This window comes from Gracilinanus agilis, chromosome X, assembly GCF_016433145.1.
Source record: "Gracilinanus agilis isolate LMUSP501 chromosome X, AgileGrace, whole genome shotgun sequence".
Classification (NCBI taxonomy): domain Eukaryota; kingdom Metazoa; phylum Chordata; class Mammalia; order Didelphimorphia; family Didelphidae; genus Gracilinanus; species Gracilinanus agilis.
Window position 1 is genome coordinate 40,072,738 of NC_058136.1, and position 21,300 is coordinate 40,094,037.

A 21,300-nucleotide genomic window follows, 5' to 3' on the forward strand; every position below is an offset into this window, starting at 1 on the left:
ATGGTTGGAATGTCTTGTGCAAAGAACAGCAAAGAGGCCAGGGTCATTGGATCAGAAGACTGGAAAGGCAGGGAGGGGCCAGACAGTGACGAGCCTTGAATGCCAAACAGAGGACCTTATATTTGATCCTGGGGATAACAGAGAGTCACTAGCACTTATACAATTGGAGAGCCTTGAGTATGAAGGAAGAGAGAGAATGAGGAGGATAATAATTCCTGAATACCTACCACAACGTGTTGTAATAAGGCTCAAATGCTTGCATAAAGTATGTAAACCTTACAGCATGCTGTCAGTTATTATTTTATTATTATTAAATGTGAGGTGTTATTATTAACAGAGTTCATTCATGGCCTAAAGTAATTATTTGTTAGTCTGTTATTTTTAAGGCTCAGTATTATTCATTCAGGCCTTTGATATGGGCTCATGTGAACAAGATGGTTTTCTGGAAAGAAAGCTGGTTCTGGAGTTCAAGTGCCTGGCACATGTTATGTACTTGATAAATTGGCAATTTCTATCTACAAGACTTTGAGCAAATCACTTAAAACCTCCTTGTTGAGCCTCAGTTTCCACAACCATAAAATAAAAGAATTGGACTAGATGGTCTTTAAAGATCCCTTCTAACTCTATATCTTGGATCCTATGAATATTATTCTTCTGTCCCCCATGAACAGCTATAGGAGAAAGAAGAAACATATGGCTTCAAATTTTCATCCTTAAAAACAAAAGCCTATGTTATCATACAGGCTCTTGCAGTTGTCCATTAGGAACACAGCTGAGCAACCAAGATGAGAAGGAAAGCAGAAAATTGGAGAAAAATATTTACAGCATGTTTTTCTGAGAAAACCTTCATTTCTCAAATATATAGAAAACTGGGTCAAATTTATAATACAGGTCATTCTCCAATTGATAAATGATCAAAGGATATGAATAGGCAATTTTCAGAAGAAGAAATCAAAGCTATCTATTGTTGTCATTCCGTCGTGTCCAATTCTCTGTGAATTCATGGACTATAGCTCATCAGACCTTCTATCCTCCAATATTTCTCAAAGTCCAAGTTTACGTTCATTATTTCCATGACAGTATCAATCCATCTCAGTCTCTGCTATTCCCTTTTCCTTTTACCTTCAGTCTTTCCTAACATCAGGATATTTTCCAATGAGTCCTGTCTTTTCATTAGGTGGCCAAAATACTTAAGTTTCAGCTTTAGCATTTGACCTTCCATTGAATAGTCTGAATTAATTTCTTTAAGTATTGACTGATTTGATGTCCTTGCTGTTGAGGGGACTCTCAAAAGTCATCTCTAGCACCACAATTTGAAAGTGTCAATTCTATGGTGCTCAGTTATCTATAATCATGTGAAAAAATTATCAAAATCATTACTGATTAGAGAAATGCAAATTAAAACAACTCTGAAGTACCACCTCATACCCATCAGATTGGCTAATAGGACAGAAAAGGAAAATGACATATGGTAGAGAGGATGTGGAAAAACTAGGACACTAATGCACTGCTGATGGAGTTATAAATGGATTCAACCATTCCATACAACAACATGGAACTGAGGTCAAAGAGCTGTATTGATCCAACAATGCCACTTCTAGATCTGTATCCCAAAGAGCTCACAGAAAAGGAAAAGGACCTATTTATACAAAAATATTTCTAGTAGTTCTTTTTGTGGTGACAAAGAATTAGAACTCAAAGGGATGTCCATCAATTGAGGAATGGCTGAACAAATTGTGGTATATGATCATGATGGAATATTATTATGCTTTAAGAAATGATGAGTGAAATGCTCTCAGAAAAACCTGGGAGGCTTATATAAACTGAAGTGAGCAGAACCAGAAGAACATTGTACACAGTAAGAGAAATATAATAAAGATGATCAACTGTGAAAAATGTATCTATTCTCATTAAGACAATGACCCAAGACAATTCCAAACGACTTATAATAAAAAATGTTGTCCACCTCCAGAGAGAAAATTGATGAAATCTGAATGCCAACTGAACAGGCTTTTCTTTTTACTTTTTCTTTTTTTGTTGTTTCTGTTATCTTTCACAACATGGCTAATATGGAAATATGTTTTGCATGAAGGCAAATGTATAATTTTTATCAAATTGCTTGTCTTCTCAAGGAGAGAGGAGTGGAGAGAGGGTGGGAGAGAATTTGGAATCCAAAATTTTACAAAATGAATGTTAAAAATTGTTTTTAAATGTAATTAGGAAAAATTAAAATTTTCTCACATGCAAAAAAGAACACAATATGAAGAGAATGAAGAACATAGGATCGAATTTAATGGCAATTAGTAGGGGCAACTAAGGGGCTCAGTGGAGAGTCAGGCCTGGAGATGGAAGGTCTTGGGCTCAAATCTGACCTCAAACACTTCCTAGCTGTGTGACTTTAGGCAAGTCTCTTAATCCCAGTAGTCTAGCCTTTTCCCCCTCTTCTACACCTTGGAACTAATACTTAGTATTGATTCTAAGACAGAAGGTAAGGGTTTTAGAGATAAATAAATACTAAAGGTAATTAGTGCTTTGGGTAAATACAGGATATAACAACTGGAAAATAATGAAGGCAGAAAGACTAAAGGGCATTTTTTAACAATGGGTATAAGTGACTTGGAATGTTGTATTTCAAACCAGACCAAACCTAAGAGTCCTATCAAGAGTATTACAATTATGCTTTATATGATTCACTGAAGCCACATCTAACACTAAAGGGAAGATTCAAGGTCTATACTACTCATCTCAGTTGCTTTTGACTAAAGCAGCTGTAGAAAGGTTTAATACCTTAAGGCTGTGTTATATGGTCTAGAATCCCATTGGTAGCATTTTAACAATGGAGCATTCGAAGTAAAACCTAAATCAAGACTCGGCAACCCAAAATTTCTTGGAATTGCTCCTACACTGATTTGATTCATAGCTTTGGCCAGATTCCTACTTAGATCCAGCATATAACAAGTCACACCTACACAATGCCTACACAAATGATGAAATACTGATAACCAAGCATATTCTCATACTGACATATACAGGAGGCAAAAATGAAACCACCCCCATAATAGTTCAACTTCCAAGTCAGTGACAGAAATGAAGCAGGCATCAGATGAACCTAACAAGGATTCCTAGGCACTATCCTGTTAAAGCTCCTATCTTATGTAGGCTTCTATGTTATTCCTCTCTTGCACACAGTAGTGCCTCTAAGTCAGCTATAAAAACCTATTTTTGCCTGAAAAAATATCCCAAATTTTGAAAGGTAGCAGTTCACAAGTGCAATTCTATATAATGGAATGCTTAATCAAATTTCCTTTTTCAAAAATTATGATTGGATTCTCCATATATCATGAAAGAAGTACTAGTCTACTACTGATACAAAAACCTTCAAATACTTAAAAACATAAACATAAAATCTTCAGTGATTCCTATGAAATCTAAAGTTCCAAGTAAAACTCTTAAAAGCAGAAATAGTAGCAAAGTTTGTAATATAATCACCTAGTGGAGGAATAAGAATAATGAAGTTTTTTAGAGCAGCTTAGATTCTGAAAGTCTGTCCATCATGAACACAGTTTAAGAAAGGGCCAACTTTAGGACACATTTAAATAATGTTTCTCTAAACAATCATTTACAAACTAAGGTTTTAATTTTTTGAAAGTTCATTTTATACAAATCAAAACAATGCTGAGGCACCACCTCACACCTAGCAGATTGGCCAATATGACAGTAAAGGAAAGTAATAATGTTGGAGGGGATGTGGCAAAATTGGGACACTAATGCATTGCTGGTGGAGTTGTGAGTTAATTCAGCCATTCTGGAGGGCAATTTGGAACTATGGCCAAAGGGCTTTAAAAGGCTGCCTATCCTTTGACACAGCCATAACACTGCTGGGTTTGTACCCCCAAAGAGATAAGGAAAAAGACTTGTACAAAAATATTCATAGCCACACTCTTTGTGGTGGCAAAAAATTGGAAAATGAGGGGATGCCCTTCAATTGGGGAATGGGTGAACAAATTGTGGTATATAATGGTAAAGGAAGATTATTGTGCTGTAAGGAATGATGATCTGGAGGCTTTCCATATGAAATGAGAGAACCCTCAATGAACTGATGCAGAGTGAAATGAGCAGAAAACCAAGAGAACATTGTATACAGAAAGTAAAACATTGTGGAACAATTCAATGTAATGGACTTTGCTACTAGTAGCAATGCAACAAGCCAGGACATTCCTGAAGGATTTCTGTAAAAGAATGCTATCCACATTGAGAGAAAGAACTATGGGAGTAGAAATGCAAAAGCAAAACATATGACATCACTTATCACATGTATATATGGGGATGTGATCTGGGGTTTAAGCTTTAAGAAATAGCTCTATAGCAAAAATGAATAATATGGAAATAGGTATCAAGTGACAACATTTGTACAACCCAGTAGAACTGCTGGTCAGCTCTGGGAGGGGGAGGAAGGGAGGGAAAGAAAATGAATCATGTAAACATGGAAAAATAGCTTTTAAAAATAAGCAAATAAATAAAATTTTAAAAAAAGGAAAGTCCATTTTAAAATATTATACTTAATATCTTTACAAAATATCTTTACAAAATACAAAAAAAAATTTACAAAAGCAGTGGATCTATGCCTTTAATTTAGGCTAAGAAGATTCCTTTATACATAACTTCTGTGGAAACAGACAGAACCAGATATCCTTTTTGGTTAGTAAAAAGGTAAACTGTATTAGATCACTATTCCATATATTAGTCTTGAAATAAAAATTTTAAAGGTTTCAGTGATAGGTCCTGCTTCCAACTTCATCAGTTAAATAAAATGGCTTTTTGGGGCAGCTGAGTGGCTCAGATGATAGAGGCCTGGAGATGGGAGGTCCTGGGCTCAGATATGGCCTCAGATACTGCCTTAGCTGTGTGATCCTGGGAAAGTTACTTAACCCTGATTGCTGGTCCTTACCACTCTACTGTCTTGGAACTGATACTTTATAGAATCAATTCTAAGAGAGAAAAGTCTAAGGGTTTAAAAAAATAAATGAAATGACTCTCCAAAGTTACTAATGAACTTGCCAAATCTACCTCTGACATCTTCTCAATTGTAATCTCTTTTGATCTCTCTGGAGCCTCTGATAGTATTGATGGCCTTCTTCTTTCCAGATTTTCTTATCCTTGATCTCTCCTGGCTCTCCTTCTGCCTGTCTGGCCTTTCCTCTGTCTCCTCTGCTGGCTCTTCACCCATGTCATGCCGACCCACTGTGAGAATTCCCCAAGGCTCTGTCTTTCTGTATCTTCTCCCTTTATGCTATTTTACTCTGCTAAATGATTTTTAAATGTTCATTTCTATATAGATAATTCTCAAATCTATTTGTCCAGCCCTAACCTCTCTCCCTATCTCTAGTCTTAAATCTCTAAATGCCTATTGACCCTATTTAAATGGATGTCCAATAGACTAGACTAGTACAAAACTGAACTTACTGCCTTTCCTTTCAAACCTTCTCCTTTTTCCAAAACTTCCCTATTACTTTCCAGAGTATCACCATCTTCCCAGTCACCTAGACTCATAGCCTAGGTGTCATCCCTCTCCCATATGCAATCTGTTGAAAAGTCCTACCAATTTTACCTTGGTAATATCATTCATATATGCCCCTTTCTTTCCTCTGACTCTGCCACCACCCTGGTGCAGTCCCTATCACCTCTTGTCAGAACTACTAATGCAATAGCCCACTGGTTGGTCCCCCTGCCTCAAGTCTTTTTCCCTACTCCAGTCCATCCTACACTCTACTGTCAAAATGATCTTCCTAAAGTGCAGGTCTGACCATATTACACCCTATTTAATAAACTCAAGTATCTCTATTGTCTCAAGGATCACATATAAAATCCTCTAATTGCAGATAAAATCCCATCTTTTCCAAGAAACCTTAATGCTAGTGCCTTCCGTCTGAGATGATCTCCAATTTATCCTGTATAGATCTTGTTTGGACATATTTGTTTATATGTCATCTCTCCCATTAGATTCTGAGCTCCTTAGAGGCAAGGCTTGTTGTGTGTGTGTGTGTGTGTGTGTGTGTGTGTGTGTGTGTGTGTGTGTGTGTGTGTTTTGTATCCCTGGCATTCATCAAAGTAATAGGGCATCGCTGGAGTTTATTGAATGGGGGTGGTGACATGGTAAGACTTGCCCTTTAAGAAGATCAATAACAGGCCGAGTAGAGAATGGATTGGTGTAGAAAGAGACTTGACAGTTTTCCAAACAATTCTTAACAAAGAGAGAGTTCTTTCCTATAGAAGTTATGGTTTTGGTTATTCTGAACAGTGGGTTATTGAATTTCATTATTTGAGTGACCTTTGCCCAGGCTACTCCTCTGCTTTTTTTTTGATTCATCTGATGCATAAGCAATTTTGTTCTAGTTGCTTATATTTATTCCTGAGCTCTCTCTTCTAAACAATTTCTCTTTTATTGCCTTTGTAGACCTTTGTCCCTTTTTTTGGTTGTGATTTACTCTTAGAAGCATCAATTCATGGAGGTAAAATCAATATCCTGTGGTAAAAATTTCCATATGTCTTAAATTGCACAGTCTAATTCTACCTACCTTCCTAACCCTACCTTCCCCATGATCAGTCTCTTTTCCATTTGCCATGTAACCTCATTTCTGAGGTTCATGTCCTTCTACCTTACTGGGTACTGGCTGTCCCAAGAAGCTCTAATTTTCCCTCTCCTGAGGCAAGATACTGTACAAGGAAGCATAACACTCAGAGCAAGTAGTCTCTCCATGCATTAATTCCTTCCAGATTAAAGCTAACATAATGCCATAGTATATATAACTCTCACCTCATGAATGTTCTCTTTAGTGGAACCCCTTGTCCCTTACTGGGCTGAAGTTTCCCCCCATCGTTCACTCAATTTTGACTCCTTCCTTCTGCCACCTCTTTCATTCTGCTGCAGCTTCTGGTTAAAAAACCACAGAAGCTATCTTTCCTTCATTATTCACCCAGGGACTTCTGCCCTTCACCTAGTCTTTCTACACTTATGTACCTTCCCATTCAGCACTGTCTCAGAAAATACATTGAGATTCTCCTATAGTGAGGGGGATTAAGTTAATAGGGCCTCTTTTCTGTTCTTCTAACTTCACTTCCATTTCTCTAAATTCTGCTTTCTTCTTTTTACCCTTGTACACTTTTTTAACCCTCCTGATTAGTTATTCTCTCTCTTGAAAGAGAACAGCTTTAGAAACGAGATGATTGATTTCTTAACTTATTATTTCATTGGTAATTACATGTATATACCTTTCTTGTGTTTCTATCGAGGTGTTTACAAGTCAGCTCAAATCTGGTTATTTTTTCAGGATACTTTAAATAAGTCTCCTTTGCTAAACATTTATCCCTTAAAATTATTTATAAGACTTAGGTTTGCAAAGTGTAGTTTGGGGAAACATTTTGAGCTTTTCCCTCTTGGAATATATTATTTTATTCCATTTGTCAGTGTCTAGTGGGTATAGAATAATTTTGTTTTATTCAGATTTCCTTTCCTTTATATTTAGAGATCATTCTGGTCACTTGCAGAATTAGTTGCTTGTCACTGGAATTATTCAATTTAGTCACTATGTGTCTTGGAGTTTAAAATATAACTATTTTTTTTCCTGGATGTAACCTGTGGATTCTTTTGATTGGTCCTTTGTTTTCTATATTGAGAATTTCTGAGCAGTTTTCTTGCATTACTTCCTGCATTATGGTGTCATGTTCTTCTGGGACACATCTGATTCTTAGTTTTTTGTTGTTTTTTTTTTTTGGGGGGGGGGGTTCTGTGAATCCTGCATTTAGAGTCGGTAGCTTTCGCTTACATAGAGATCATTTGTTCAATATTACTGCTTTTTGATTCTTTTCTTCTTAATCCTTAAATCCTTAAATCATTTAATGATTCTTACAATATGTCAGGCACTCTTATAAAAACTGGGGAGCTGACATTCTAATGAGAGAAAAAATTCGAAAACAACCATGCACAAACAAGGTACATACAAGATAAGCTGAAGATAATCAATGGAAGCAAGGCACTAACATTAAGAGAGACCAGGAAAGGCTTGGTACAGAAGGTTGGATTTTATCTGGGACTTGAAGCCAAGGAAGCCAGGAGAGAGAGATGAGGAAGGAGAGTATTACATACAAAGAGCCAGTGAAAATGTCTACAGTCAGGAGATGGAGTATTTTATGTGAGGACCAGCAAGGAGGACAGTGTCACTGGATTGCAGGATATGCGCAAGGGAGCAAATTGTAAGAATGCAAAGGAACATGGGGCCCAGGTTATGAAGGACTTTAAATGCTGAAAAGAAGCCTCTGTATTTGATCCTAGAGATGATAGGGAGTCCCTGGTATTTACTGAATGGGAGACAGGAGAAGATACACAGATCTGCCCATCAGGAAGATTCATTTGAAAGCTGAGTGTGAGAAGAACTATTAAAGGGATAAATTTCGGGCAGAGAGACCCACCAGCAGGCTACTGCTAAGCATGAGGTGATGAGGACCTACAGCAAGGAAGTAGCAAGTGTCAGAAGAGAGAAGGGGATGTGTGAACAAGAGATGTTACAAAGGTAAAATCAACAGGACTTGGAATTAGATTAGAAAGGAGAATGAAGAGTTCAGGATGACATTTAGATTGCAAGTTTGCATGACTGGGAAGATAGTAATACCCTCAACAGTAATAGGGAAGTTTGGAAGGAGAATTTGAATGAAAAGATAACAAGTTTAGTTTTGTACATATTGAATTTAAGATGTCTACAAGAAACTCAGTTTGAGATATCCAATAGGCATTTGGAGATGCTAGTATATTTGTAATCCAAATCTACTGTTCTATCTTTTGCTTCTTTAGAGAAACTTGCCACCATGAATTTTTTTTCTTATTCTGCTGTTTATTTCTGCTATGAAGGCTTTATTTAACCTCTGATATTTATTCCCTTCTAATGTCTCATAGCTGTCATTTCTCTTGTGATCAATTCTTGAATACAATTTTTATTTATTAAAATATAATCAATTTTATTTGGGGATTACATTATTTGGTAAGCAACATGGCCAGTGTATCCAGATTTTTTTTATTTTTCATTTTAAAAATAAATGTTTATTAATATCTTTTGTTTCTTAAATCATTCAAATATTTCTCAATACCATTCTTTTCCTTTCCAAAGAGTTATCCCATACAAGAAAAAAAGTTTAATTTTTTAAAAAGGAAGAAGAAACATCGCAAAACTGGACAATACATTGAAAAAGTCTGAAAATATACGAACTGTTTCAAACCCATGGACCTCCTATCTTTTTTAAGGAATGAGGTGGGAGTGTCTTCTCATATCTCTTCCTTGAAACCATGCTTATTCTTTGTAGTCATGCAACATTTACTGCAGATTGTTTTGTGGTTGTTTAAATTTACATTTGCATTGTGGTAGTTTTTATGTATATAGTTTTCTTGGATCTAATTACTTTACTATGCATCAAATTCATGTAAAACTTTTCATGCTTCTCCATATTCATCATTTTTATGGCCCAGTAATACTTCACTGGGGCATCAGCTAGGTGGCATGGGGGATAGTGCCAGATGGGGAGTCATGAAGATTTATCAGTTCAAATATGGCCTCAGAAACTAGTTGTGTGACCCTAGGCAAGTCACTTAACTCTTTCTCAGTTTTCACATCTGTAAAATTATCTGGAGAAGGAAATGGCAAACCATTCATTCCAGTATCTTTGCCAAGTATCCTGCATCTTTGCAAGAACACCTCACATGGTGTCATGAAAAGTCAGACACAACTGAAAAATACTTTATAACATTCTCATATCACATTTTGCATAGCCATTCCCCAACTGATAGGCATCAATTTCGTTTCCATTTATTTTGCTACCACAAAAAGGGCTGCTTATCAATATTTTGTGTATATAGTGACCTTGTTCATATCAACTATATTCTTAGAGTATAAACTTGGTAATGGACTCTGTGAATCAAAAGGTATAGTCATTTTGGTCACTTTATTTGTATAATTCCAAAATGCTTTCTAAAACAATGATACTGATTCACATAGTGACTAACAACATTCTAGTGATGCCCACCTTCCCCCAACTCCTCCAACATTAGCCATTCCCACCTTTGGGAATCTTTGCCACTTTGTAGGGAATATGAAACCTTAGAGTTATTTTGATTTTCATTTCACTCATGAATCTTAGTAATCTAGAACATGATTTTATATGGTTATTAATAGTCACTAATTCTTCTTTTGAAAAGTATTGAGAACTCTGCATAGCCTTTGACCAGTTAGCTTCTGGTTATATGTGTGGGTATATGTTAGTTGTCCACATAGGGTACCCCAAAAATCTTAGGATTCCTTCAGGTTTTAATGCTTTAGAAAATAGGTGTCACATATACAGAACTGCAAAATTTCCAAGTGTGGTCTGAACTACATTAAAATATAAGTTAGAAATAGTTAACAAAATAAATAAAAATACAACATGGGTAATGTTAATTTATAGTTTTCTAAGTAAATATGAGCCCATTCAGGATCCATTTCTATTTGAGTTTGATACCGCTACATTAGAAGGACACTAAGACTTTTAGAACACATTGTATATCTTGGATACCAAAATCTTATCTGAGAAATTTGGTGCCAGACATTCTGGAACATCTTGTTATTTTATCCTCTTGGGATTCTACAAGGTTCTCTGCTTAATCAGGCATTGGCTAAATTCTCTTTTGCAAAACAATATTTGTTAAGGCCATAAATTTCTTTGAGGAAATAATACTTAACTTTCATACTTGTTTTAGTATTCTCTATTTTGATTCATTTGCTTGGGTCCTGGTTTGAAATTGAATTTTCTTCCTCTTGAGATGTGGTTTTTCAGCCTTTTGTTCTTTATATTTCCCTGTCACTCACTCTTTGACTCCCTCACCTCTGACAGTCAGTATAATCCTTGGGGAACAGACTACAAAACTGCTTCATATTCTGCCTTTGTTGGGGGATTCACTTTTCAAAGGCCTTGGTCTCTGTACTAAGTATCTTCAGGTGAACTTACCCCAGCTGAATTTCAGTCATCTTTCATCCAGGCCCAGTGTGACCATCCACATTTGATCCCTGTCCTAGTTCCTTCTTTAGTTGGACTAAATTAGACTTTTGCAGAGTGGCACTAGGCTAGAATGGGTACTCTGAACAGAGTCTCTGCAGCCTTGGGATTCTTTAACATAAACACCATCCCAGTCAGTAGGGAGGCCTATTCCTCCCACCTCTCCTCATGTAGCTGGACTGAATTAATGCTTGCTACTTCTTAGAGATAAGATGCGCCTCCAAAGTCTCTTCAACAGGGAATCCCCATTGCAGCCTCCAGGTACAAGCCTGTAGGTGGGTATGTATTTCTCTGATGGAGCATGCAAGCTAGTGGGAGGGGGTGCTGAGAGAACAACTGAAGGATTGGCATTCTCCAGTTTTAACTCATAAGACTATTACCTTATTGGAATTATTGTTTTCTTGCCTATCAATTCAGCTCTAATTGCTTTCTTTCTAGAGCACGATCTCTCTTTTGGAGGAGTTTTTGAGAGTAAAAAAAAAAAAAGACTGGAAAAATGATCTAGTTTGGCAGCTTGATGGACACATCTGAAGGCTATTTCTTAATACCAATATGTAATATTTTCATGTCTTCAAAGGAACACTCCCTGAAATCAGGAATCAAATCTATATAGTTCTCCTTACATGTCACACCGCAAGTTAAGAGATAAAGTTGAATACATTTTTTTCTATATATATAGATTTCTTCCCTTTCAAATCTGAACTCTCTGAATGTAGGATCCATTTGGCTTATTACCTAGCCCTTTCCATGATGCTCTTCACACATGCTGATTAACAAATGACATATGAATCATTTTTGCCCTTCACAATCCGGCTCTAGCCTACCTTTCCAGGCTTACTGCACAATACATGTCTTACAATCCAGACAAACTGGCCTAACTACTATTTTTCTAATGGGAAATCCCATCTCTCACCTCTGTGCCTTTGTACAGGCTGTCCTCAAGTCTGAAATTCTCTGTCTTCTTACCTCTGACTTATCAAAGTCTTAGCTTCCTTAAAGGCTCAGGTCAAGTAGTATCACCTACAGGTGGCCCATCTAGACCTCTTCCACCCCATTTCCAGTACCACCCTCAAATACTTTGTGTGTGTGTTGTATTTTCTTATTTGTGTTCAGACTGTTTTCTCCCATTAGAACTCAAGAGATACCTGACTGTGAGGACTTTTTAATTTTTGTCTTTGTATCCCCTGGGTAGTATCTGGCACAGAGTGGCACTTGATGATTGCTTGCTGAATGGGTGAATCAACAGATAAACTTCCTCTAACTTCTGTGGTATAGTTAGGAGAACAAAAGACAGGAAACAGAGAGCAAAGATTGTATGCTGGCACGTATATGAGGAGACAAAAAGAACCTTTAAAAAAATTAAATGGCCTTAACCAACAGCACACTGAATAGTCTGTACATCAGAGAAAGAAATTAGTAAAGACTGGTAAGAGGTGATACACAGAATAATACAAAAAAGTGTAAAAAGCAAGTGAAAGCTACAGGAAAATTAAAGAAAAGGGAAAATTATAGAGCTGTCTTTATATGTCTGTCTTCTAGGACATTCTCTGTATGAATACACAGATTTTGCTTTAACGTCTAGTGAATCAACAAAGGAAAAAATGATGTTTTTACCTTTCCAAACGATCCCTGACCAAGAACCTTGAGTAACTCGAATTGAGCAGGATCTGCTTTTTCACATCCTTCTTTTACGTGGTGGGTAATAGGAATTTCTTTAATACTTTCTTCGTCCTGCTGAAGGAAAGTTTAAATGCAACTTTAGTTACAATACTCTACTTAGTTCCTCATATTAAGCCCACCCTCACACCAAGTTCATTTCTTCTTTCTTTTTTTAAACCTCTACCTTGTGTTTTAGAATTGATACTACGTATTGGTTCTGAGGCAGAAAAGCAGTAAAGGCTAGGCAATAGGGGTTGAGTGACTTGCCCAGAGTCACACAGCAAGGAAGTTATCTGAGGCCAGATCTGAATCTAGGACCTCCTGTCTCCAAGAATGGCACCCTATCCACTGAGCCACCTAGTTGCTCCTAGTTCATTTCTATTATTACCAATTTGTTAAATTTTTCATAAGATCATAGGAACCAAAATACAGAAATATTCAGGGCTCAGACATAATTGCCTGATCTTTGGCTATGATACCGAACTATGGTTATCCATCTAAATACCTTCATTAATGTCGCATATCTTTTCCTACTGAATGCTCTCATGCAAGTACAGCATGTATTCATGTTTCAGATTGGCTTTTTATTGATGTGGCAAAAAAAAGAACATTAAGTAATGGTGACAAGTGAGTCTCTGTAAGATCACTGGGAAGCATGATGATAAGTTAGGAGTCTATAACTATACTTGGAAGATAGATATAAATGCACATTAGGAGGACTGATAAATATTGTAAGCCTCAAACTTTTTAAAAAAATAAAACAATCAATTCAATTAGTGACATCAAGAGAAGAAAAAACAATGGTATAGAGCAGTGATGGGCAAACTACGGCCTGCGGGCCAGATGCGGCCCCCTGAAATGTCCTATCCGGCTGCGAGACATTATTCCTAATCTGACAAATACAATGAGTAGGATACAATACAATGAAACTTGGAAAGAGTTGCCTTAGAAACAGACTGACAGATGAGCATTTCCTTTCTTTTGGCCCCCTCTTTAAAAAGTTTGCCCATCACTGGTATAGAGCAAAGGTCAAACGTGATGCCTATAGGCCACGACACTTCCCAATGTGGCCCAAACAGAATAAAATGCAATTGGGAAATATTTAACAAAATAAATAAAAAATGGAACATAGAGAATATTAATATGTGATTTTCTAAGTAAAAATGTAACCCATATGGTTTAGTGGCTCCATTTCTATTTAAGTTAGACACCACTGGTATAAAAAAAAAAACCAACCCAAAATTTGTAGATGATACATCCTGCTGGTTCTAAGGCCCTATGTCTAATGAAATGGGACAGACAAAAAAAATAATCCAGTTCCCTTTAGCTAGATTGAGGCATAAGGGCTGGCTCTCCAAAGAATGTTGCTCATGAAGAACAACAAGTAGGCCACTACGTAGAATGCATGAGAAAGAGGAATATTTAAGAAGACTGGAGAAGTAGAAAGGCTGTAAAGATCTTTATCTACTAAAAAGTTCCTTTCAGATCTAACATTATGATATTCTGATTCTCTCTTTTCTTATATACCGTGTATACACTTATACACTTAAGCATACATATGCTTAAAGGAAGGTATTTGGTTAAGAATTTGATCAGACTTTGTCTGCAGATGGAGCTCAGAATAAAGTATCACAACTTGAAATATGCAACCCAACTAACTCTTCTAAGACTTCCTATAACATATGTAGAATAGGTTAAATTAATGGGCCCTAATGTTTACTAACTGTGCCTCTATGGTCAAGTCACTTAACCAAGGCTCATTTGTAAAATGAGAGGGTTGTATTCAATGACCTCTTAAGTCTCTTCAATCCAGCTCAAAAATTAAGATTACATATTTTGAATTAGACTGTAAAAAGGTGAAGAGTTTATCTACGCATTCTCTAGATGGACATTTTACATGTGGAAAAATAGACTACCCTTCCAGTCATGTAGATGTAGGTAGAGGAGGAGAACCTCAGAGTCTTTTCAACTTTTTTCTCCTACTCTTTCTTCTCTCATCTTATCAGGAGCCAAATCTTATCATTTCTAACATACATCCTCTTTACTCACACAGCCACCACTATAGTGCTTTAGACCAGTGGTGTCAAATTCAAATAGAAATAGGGGCCACTAAACCAAACAAAGAGAACCCTATGGACTGCACAGTGACTTAGAAAACCACATATTAACATTATCTATGTTCTATTGTATTTTTTGTTTATGTTGTTAAATATTTCCCAGTTATAATTTAATCTTCACTTTTTCTTTTTTAATTAAGTTTAATTAATTAATTGATTGAGTTTGAATATTTTTCCATGGTTACACAATTCGTGTTCTTTCCTTCCCCTCCTCCTACACCACCTCCTGTAGCCAACGAGCAAATCCACTGGGTTTTACATGTGTCATGGTTAATCTTCATTTTGGACTGTTTGTAGGCTGCCCGTTTCAGATTTGACAACTCTGATGTAGAATACTGTGGTGGTCTCCTAGTTGGTCACCCTGGCTTTAAGTGATACCCTCTCCAATTCATTCAACGGAAAACTTGCAAAATGATAGTCATAAAGTACAGGTCAGTCCATATTACTACCTGGCTAAAGAAGTTTCAGTGGTTCCTACTGCCTCTAGGATAAGATACCAACTTAAACTGATATTCAAAGCTCTATACCATATTACACAAACTTATCTTTCCAGGCTGATTTCATATTACTCCTCCTCATATACTACTTTTTCCCTGTCAATGACACTCCAATTCCCATTTCTGTGCATATGCCCAGTTTATGTCCAGTTTTCCTTCCACTTATCATCCATCCCTACTTTCAAGACTATACTCAAAGGGAGCAGCTAGGTGGCTCAGTGGATAGAGGGTTAGGTATACTCTTTGCTTTTAAAAAATCTACAGAAAAATCATCATCTTTTCATTTTATCTTAAATATGTAATAATATACTTGAACTGAAAAGTGGTATAGTAGGAATTCCTGCCACTATCAGTTAATGAAAATATTATTCAAAGAAAGGTCTTTTTCACATTAAAAATAAGGGATTACAGTCAATTTAGCAAGCATTTATTAAGCACCTAATATATGCAAGGTACTCTGCTAGATGCTTGAGATACAAAAATGAAAAACAGTGCCTGTTCTCAGGAAATTTACAATTCAGAATGAAAATAATGAGAAACACTTTTAAAATGGACTATGTACCTCAATCTCCCTTTGTAACAAAAATATTCAATATTTTTTCCAAATTGAAGGATGTCAGAAGAGTATCAATTAACTAAATGGTAAAAATGCAATATGGCTGCTGAAGTTTTCCTTAGTAATATCCTAAAAGTTCACAGGATGGAGATATTCTAAGAAAGAGAAGACTCCTTTATTTTTGAGTAACCACTTCATTGGAGGTGTCAAACTTAGAGCCACAAAACATCTGAGTACAGCTTGAACCAGATTAAAATATAATTGGGAGGGGGCAGCTGGGTGGTTCAGTGGATTGAGAGTCAGGCCTAGAGACGGGAGGTCCTAGGTTCAAATCTGGCTTCAGACACTTCCCAGCTGTGTGACCCCGGGCAAGTCACTTGACCCCCATTGCCCACCCTTCTTCCACCTAAGAACCAATACATAGAAGTTAAGGGTTAAAAAAAAAAGAAAAAAATAAAAAATAAAATATAATTGGGAAATGTTTAACAAATAAATATATAATACAACATAGATAATGCTAATTTCTGTCTTTCTATTTGAGTTTGCCACCATTGCACTACATATGTTATCAGAATGCAATTTAGCATCCTGGTAGAATAAGGAAAACCAAAGAAATTTATCATGCAATTCATTCAACTTTATTTAAAACACCTTTATTTACATTTTTTATATCACTTATGTTTTCAAATATTCCCCTCCCCAATGAGACACACCTTGTAACAAGATACAAAAATGAATGAGGAAAAAAAAACAACAAAAAGCATCTCAGCCAAACTACTTTATCAGCTGGGTTTGATGGCATATGTAGTGTTCCAAAGTTCCCCACCTCTACAAAGAAAAAGAAGTACATTACCTCATCACTTCTTCATGGACAAGCTTGGTCATTATAATTATACACTGCTCAAGTAAAACTTGTCCTTTCCAGGTACGTTTTAGTCATTTTTTAGAAGTCTTTATTTTATTGAGATAAATCCAATAAAATCACTAATAGTGGTTACATATACAATCAATTGGCCCTTCTGAAATGAACATTTGTATTTCATTTTAAACCATAGTTATTTTTAATTTAAAAAAAAACTCTATAGGGTAGCTAGGTGGCTCAATAGATAGAGAGCCTGGCCTGGAGACAGAAGGTCCTGGGTTAAATCTGGCTTCAGACACTTCCTAGCTGTGCATCCCTGGGCAAGTCACTTAACCTCAACTCCCTAGCCCTTACTGCTGTTATGCCTTCAAATTGTTTCTCAGTATTGATTCTAAGGCAGAAAGTAAGGGTTCAAAAAAATACCTAAAATTAAATGGGTAAGGTATTGCCAACTATTAGAATTTAATAAAAATAGCTCACTCTCTTAATAAAATCAACCCACAGAAATTATAGATTGGCTAATAAAAAACATACTTTCCATTTGGGACCTCTTTAATTCACAGAATCAAATGTACTAGAGCCAAAGAAAAAACTAAAGGATTGAATAGTTGGCTTACACAAATAAGAGTGACCAAAGAAGCTATCACCACTCATTCTTCTCACAAACCAAACTATAACCACCACAAAATGAAGAGGCAGTGACTTTTTGATGGTGACATTACTCATACCCAAACAAAAAAGATGGAGATGTTCCAGAATTAACTATGCTTAAAAAAACAAATCTGCACTTAGAGAATGTTATGTTAACAATACAGGAGAAAGGTAAAAACAGTGTTATGTACTACTTGGTCTTTAAATTTCTTTTACTTTAAAATTTTCCCTAGCTGGTACCTCATTAGTTTTGGGTCTCTCAATTTTCTGATAGGTTTTCTTATTTCACTTAATCTTGTTTTGTTTCAGCTTTGCCTTTGGCTCCCTTGCTATATTCACTTCCTTTGAGTTCCAAATATATCTCTCTCCTTCCTTCCCCAAAGAACCACCTCTTGTAACAAAGAACAAAAGTAAAGCAAAAAAATAGTTCAGCCAAATTAACACATTAACTGAGAACAAGAATGTAAGGCTCCATATTTGTAGACTCCTAATTCCATAAAGGAGGCAGGGAATCATACTTTTTAAAAATGTCATCTTTCTAATTAAGCTTGGTTATTATAATTATATAGCATTCAGGTTTTTTTATACTTACAATGTTGTAATCCTGATGTATATTCTTTTCCTTGGTCTACTTACTTCAATTTGAATCAGTTCATAGAAGTTTTCTCACACTTCTCTGTATTTAGCACAGTAGTATTCCAATACATTTAAGTACCAATCTGTTCAATCATTGCTCAAGAGACTTTGTTTCCAGTTCTCTGCTACCACTTTAGGTGAAGCCCTGTTGACCTCTCACCTGGAATATTGCAACACCTTTCTATGATTTGTCTCTTTGCTTGAAGTCTTCCTGTACTCCAGTCTATTGTTCATGATGCTGCCAAAATGATTTTCCTTAAGAGCATATTTGACCAGGTTACTTCCCCTACTCAATCAACTCTACTGACTCACTATTTCATGTAAAGTGAAAATGGAGCTTTAAAAACCCTTTACAACCTGGCACCAACCTATCTTTCCAGTCTAATTGTGTATTACTCACCTCTCTCTCTGTACTCTGCTCCAGCTCAACTGATCTTCTTTCTCTGTTCCTTACACTTGGCACTCCTACCTTGTCACGGTGCCTTTGTAGTGGCTCTGTGCCACGCAAGGAATACATTCTCTCCTTCCCTCCATATATAGAATCCCTCTCTTCTTCAAGACACAGATCAAGCACCACTTTCTATATAAAACTTTTCCTGTTTCCTACAATTATTATTGCTCTATCTTGAGTTTACTTTCTTTACATTTTTTCTATGTATACATCTCAGAGTGATAGATTAGAAATCAGGATGACCTGAATTCAAATTCCACTTCAGACACATTAGCTGTGTGACCTTGGACAAGTCACTTAACTTTCCTCAACTTCAGTTTTTTCATCTGTAAAATGAGGATAATGGTACCTACCATATAGAGTTGTTGTGAGAATCAAATAAGATATGTGTACAGTGCTTTGCAGACCTTAAAAGTAACTATTATGCTATTATTACTTATCTATGTACTTGTTTCTCTACCAGAATATAAGCTTTTTGAGAGTATGTACTGTTTTATATTTTTTAATTTGCATCCTCAACAGCTAACACAGTGACAAATAGCAGGCCATTAAGAAATTTGCTTCCAGAAAAATACTGTTATAAATATTCCTATACACATGACTCTTTGCTTTTGTCACTGACCTTCTCCAAATATATAATTAGCAACCACATCTCTACATTAAAGGGTATGGTCATTTTAGTCACTCTCTTAGCATAAATCCAAATTGCTTTCCAGATGGGCTGGACTGATTTCACAGCTCCAGCAGGATATTAGCAAACCTGTTTTCCCATTGCTTCTCCAACATAGACAAGTTCCACCTTTCTGTTGTCTTTGTCAATTTGATGACTACAGGGTAGAAGAGCTATTTTGATTATTTGTCATCTCACTGGTAATTTGGAACTACCCTTCATATGATTTTGAGTAGTTTGCAATTCTTTTGAGAACTCTTTGTTCACATCTTTAAAAAAATCCTCATCTTCCATCTTAGAATCAACACTGTATGTATATTGAGTCAAAGGCAGAAGAGTAGTAAAAAGCTATGCAATGGGGGTTAAGTGACTTGCCCAAGGTCACATAGCTAGGAAGTATCTGAGGCCACATTTGAACCCAGGACTTCCCATCTCTAGACCTGGCTATCAAGCCACTGAGCCACCTAGCTGCTCCCCAGTAATAAAGTCTTGACATTTATTGTTTTATATTATAATTCAAGGTTTGGACTTACTATTTCTCTCTTTATTTGTTTTATTTTAAGTTTTTTTTTTCTCCTGAGATTCTAGACTTTAATCTTACTCCCACTGAATTTTATCTAGCTCTGTGAAGCATTCTTTTGGCAATTTGGTAGAGCACTGGATTTTGTAAATTAATTTTGGTGTTATTTTTGTTATATTGGCACAACCCAAACTTAACAATGGATATCTCTCCAATTTTTTTAAAGTTGTTCTTTATTCCTCCAAAGAGTGTCTCATAATTGCACTGATAATAAGTCTTTAGGGTTTGACTAGCAGTCATTTATTTTATAAGTTATAAAATATATACTCTCACTCTTTATTTCCTCCTGGATTTTGTTAATGCTATGCAGAAATGCTATTGGTTTGTATGGATTTGTTTTGTAGCTTGCCACTTTGCAAAAGTGACTGTCTCACTTTGAAAACCTCAGAAAAACATCAAGAAACTAAATACATCAATCTAAAAATGTATTGCCCATATTCCAGGCACTAAGTTCAAGGAGCTAGACATGCAAAGACCAAAATTAAATACTCCCTGCTCTTGAGAAGCTTACAATCTAGGCAAGGTAGACAGCATATACGTATATAGTTATATACACAACACATTTAAAAGAGATGTAAAGGACCAGCTAGATAGTACAGTGGATAGAGAACCAGTCCTGAAGTCTGGTTCTGTGTGATTCTGGGAAAGTCATTTAACCCCAATTGTTTAGCCTTGTTTAACACTTTTCTGCCTTAGAATCAGAACACAAGGGTTTAAAAATAAAGAAAGAGATTCTGGGAAGATGGCGGCTTAGACAGAGCAAAACTTCAGACCTCCATACCCTTCCACACCGAGATAAAAAACAAAGCGCTTCGAGGGGAAAGAAACCCAAATCTAACAACAGGACAGAGTTGGGGGATCCTACTGCTGGACAGCTCAAGAGGTACGCCAAGAAAAATAATGAAAGAAAATAGAATAGATACAAAATAATTTGAAAGAAGGACACTAGTGGCTACAGGGCATCAGGAAAGGATTCATGAAGAACCTGGGTTCTTACTTAGCCTAGGGCCACAGATCTTCAAGAGTTTTGTGGATATGATCTCATAAAAGTTTAGTAGTATTATCTTTATCCATTTTTGAGAATAATTTCTGTGGTAAAGTATTGATTATAATTATTTTTATATATTCAAAACAATACACAAATTCATCTGGACTAGATTTTTAAAGTAACTTTTTCTGGATAATTCAATATTATTTTCTGAGGGTTAAAATCTCTATTTCACATTCTCTAAATATGGGTATTTTAAGTTTCTGTAGGTCAGTTTTATGTGTTTTCCCTTTTATCTTTTTGCTCGATGTCCAATTCTGAGAATATTAAAGTCTCTGTAATTGAGTCAACTTTTCTTTTGTGAATTTAGATGCTATGCCATTTGGAGCATATATGTTTAGTATTGATGAGGGAAGAAGAGGACAATAAGCTGGAGACCTTCCTCTATATCTCTGAGCACTGCATGGAGACCAATGAACATATGGGCTTCCCATGATCCCTTGTTTTTGTTATATGACTGGCCTACAACCTTTTCCAATCATAAATCTTCTCTGATGCTA

The 21,300-nt window shown here is 36.1% G+C and overlaps 1 protein-coding gene across 1 annotated transcript in view; it reads right to left on the minus strand.

Moving 5' to 3' along the window:
- RPS6KA6 (ribosomal protein S6 kinase A6) overlaps window positions 1–21,300 on the minus strand; it is an 87,212-nt gene that overhangs the window by 52,534 nt on the left and 13,378 nt on the right. The window contains exon 2 of the mRNA XM_044682724.1: window positions 12,688–12,807. Within this exon, the coding sequence (XP_044538659.1) occupies window positions 12,688–12,807 (120 nt within the window). The remainder of the gene's footprint in view (window positions 1–12,687; window positions 12,808–21,300) is intronic.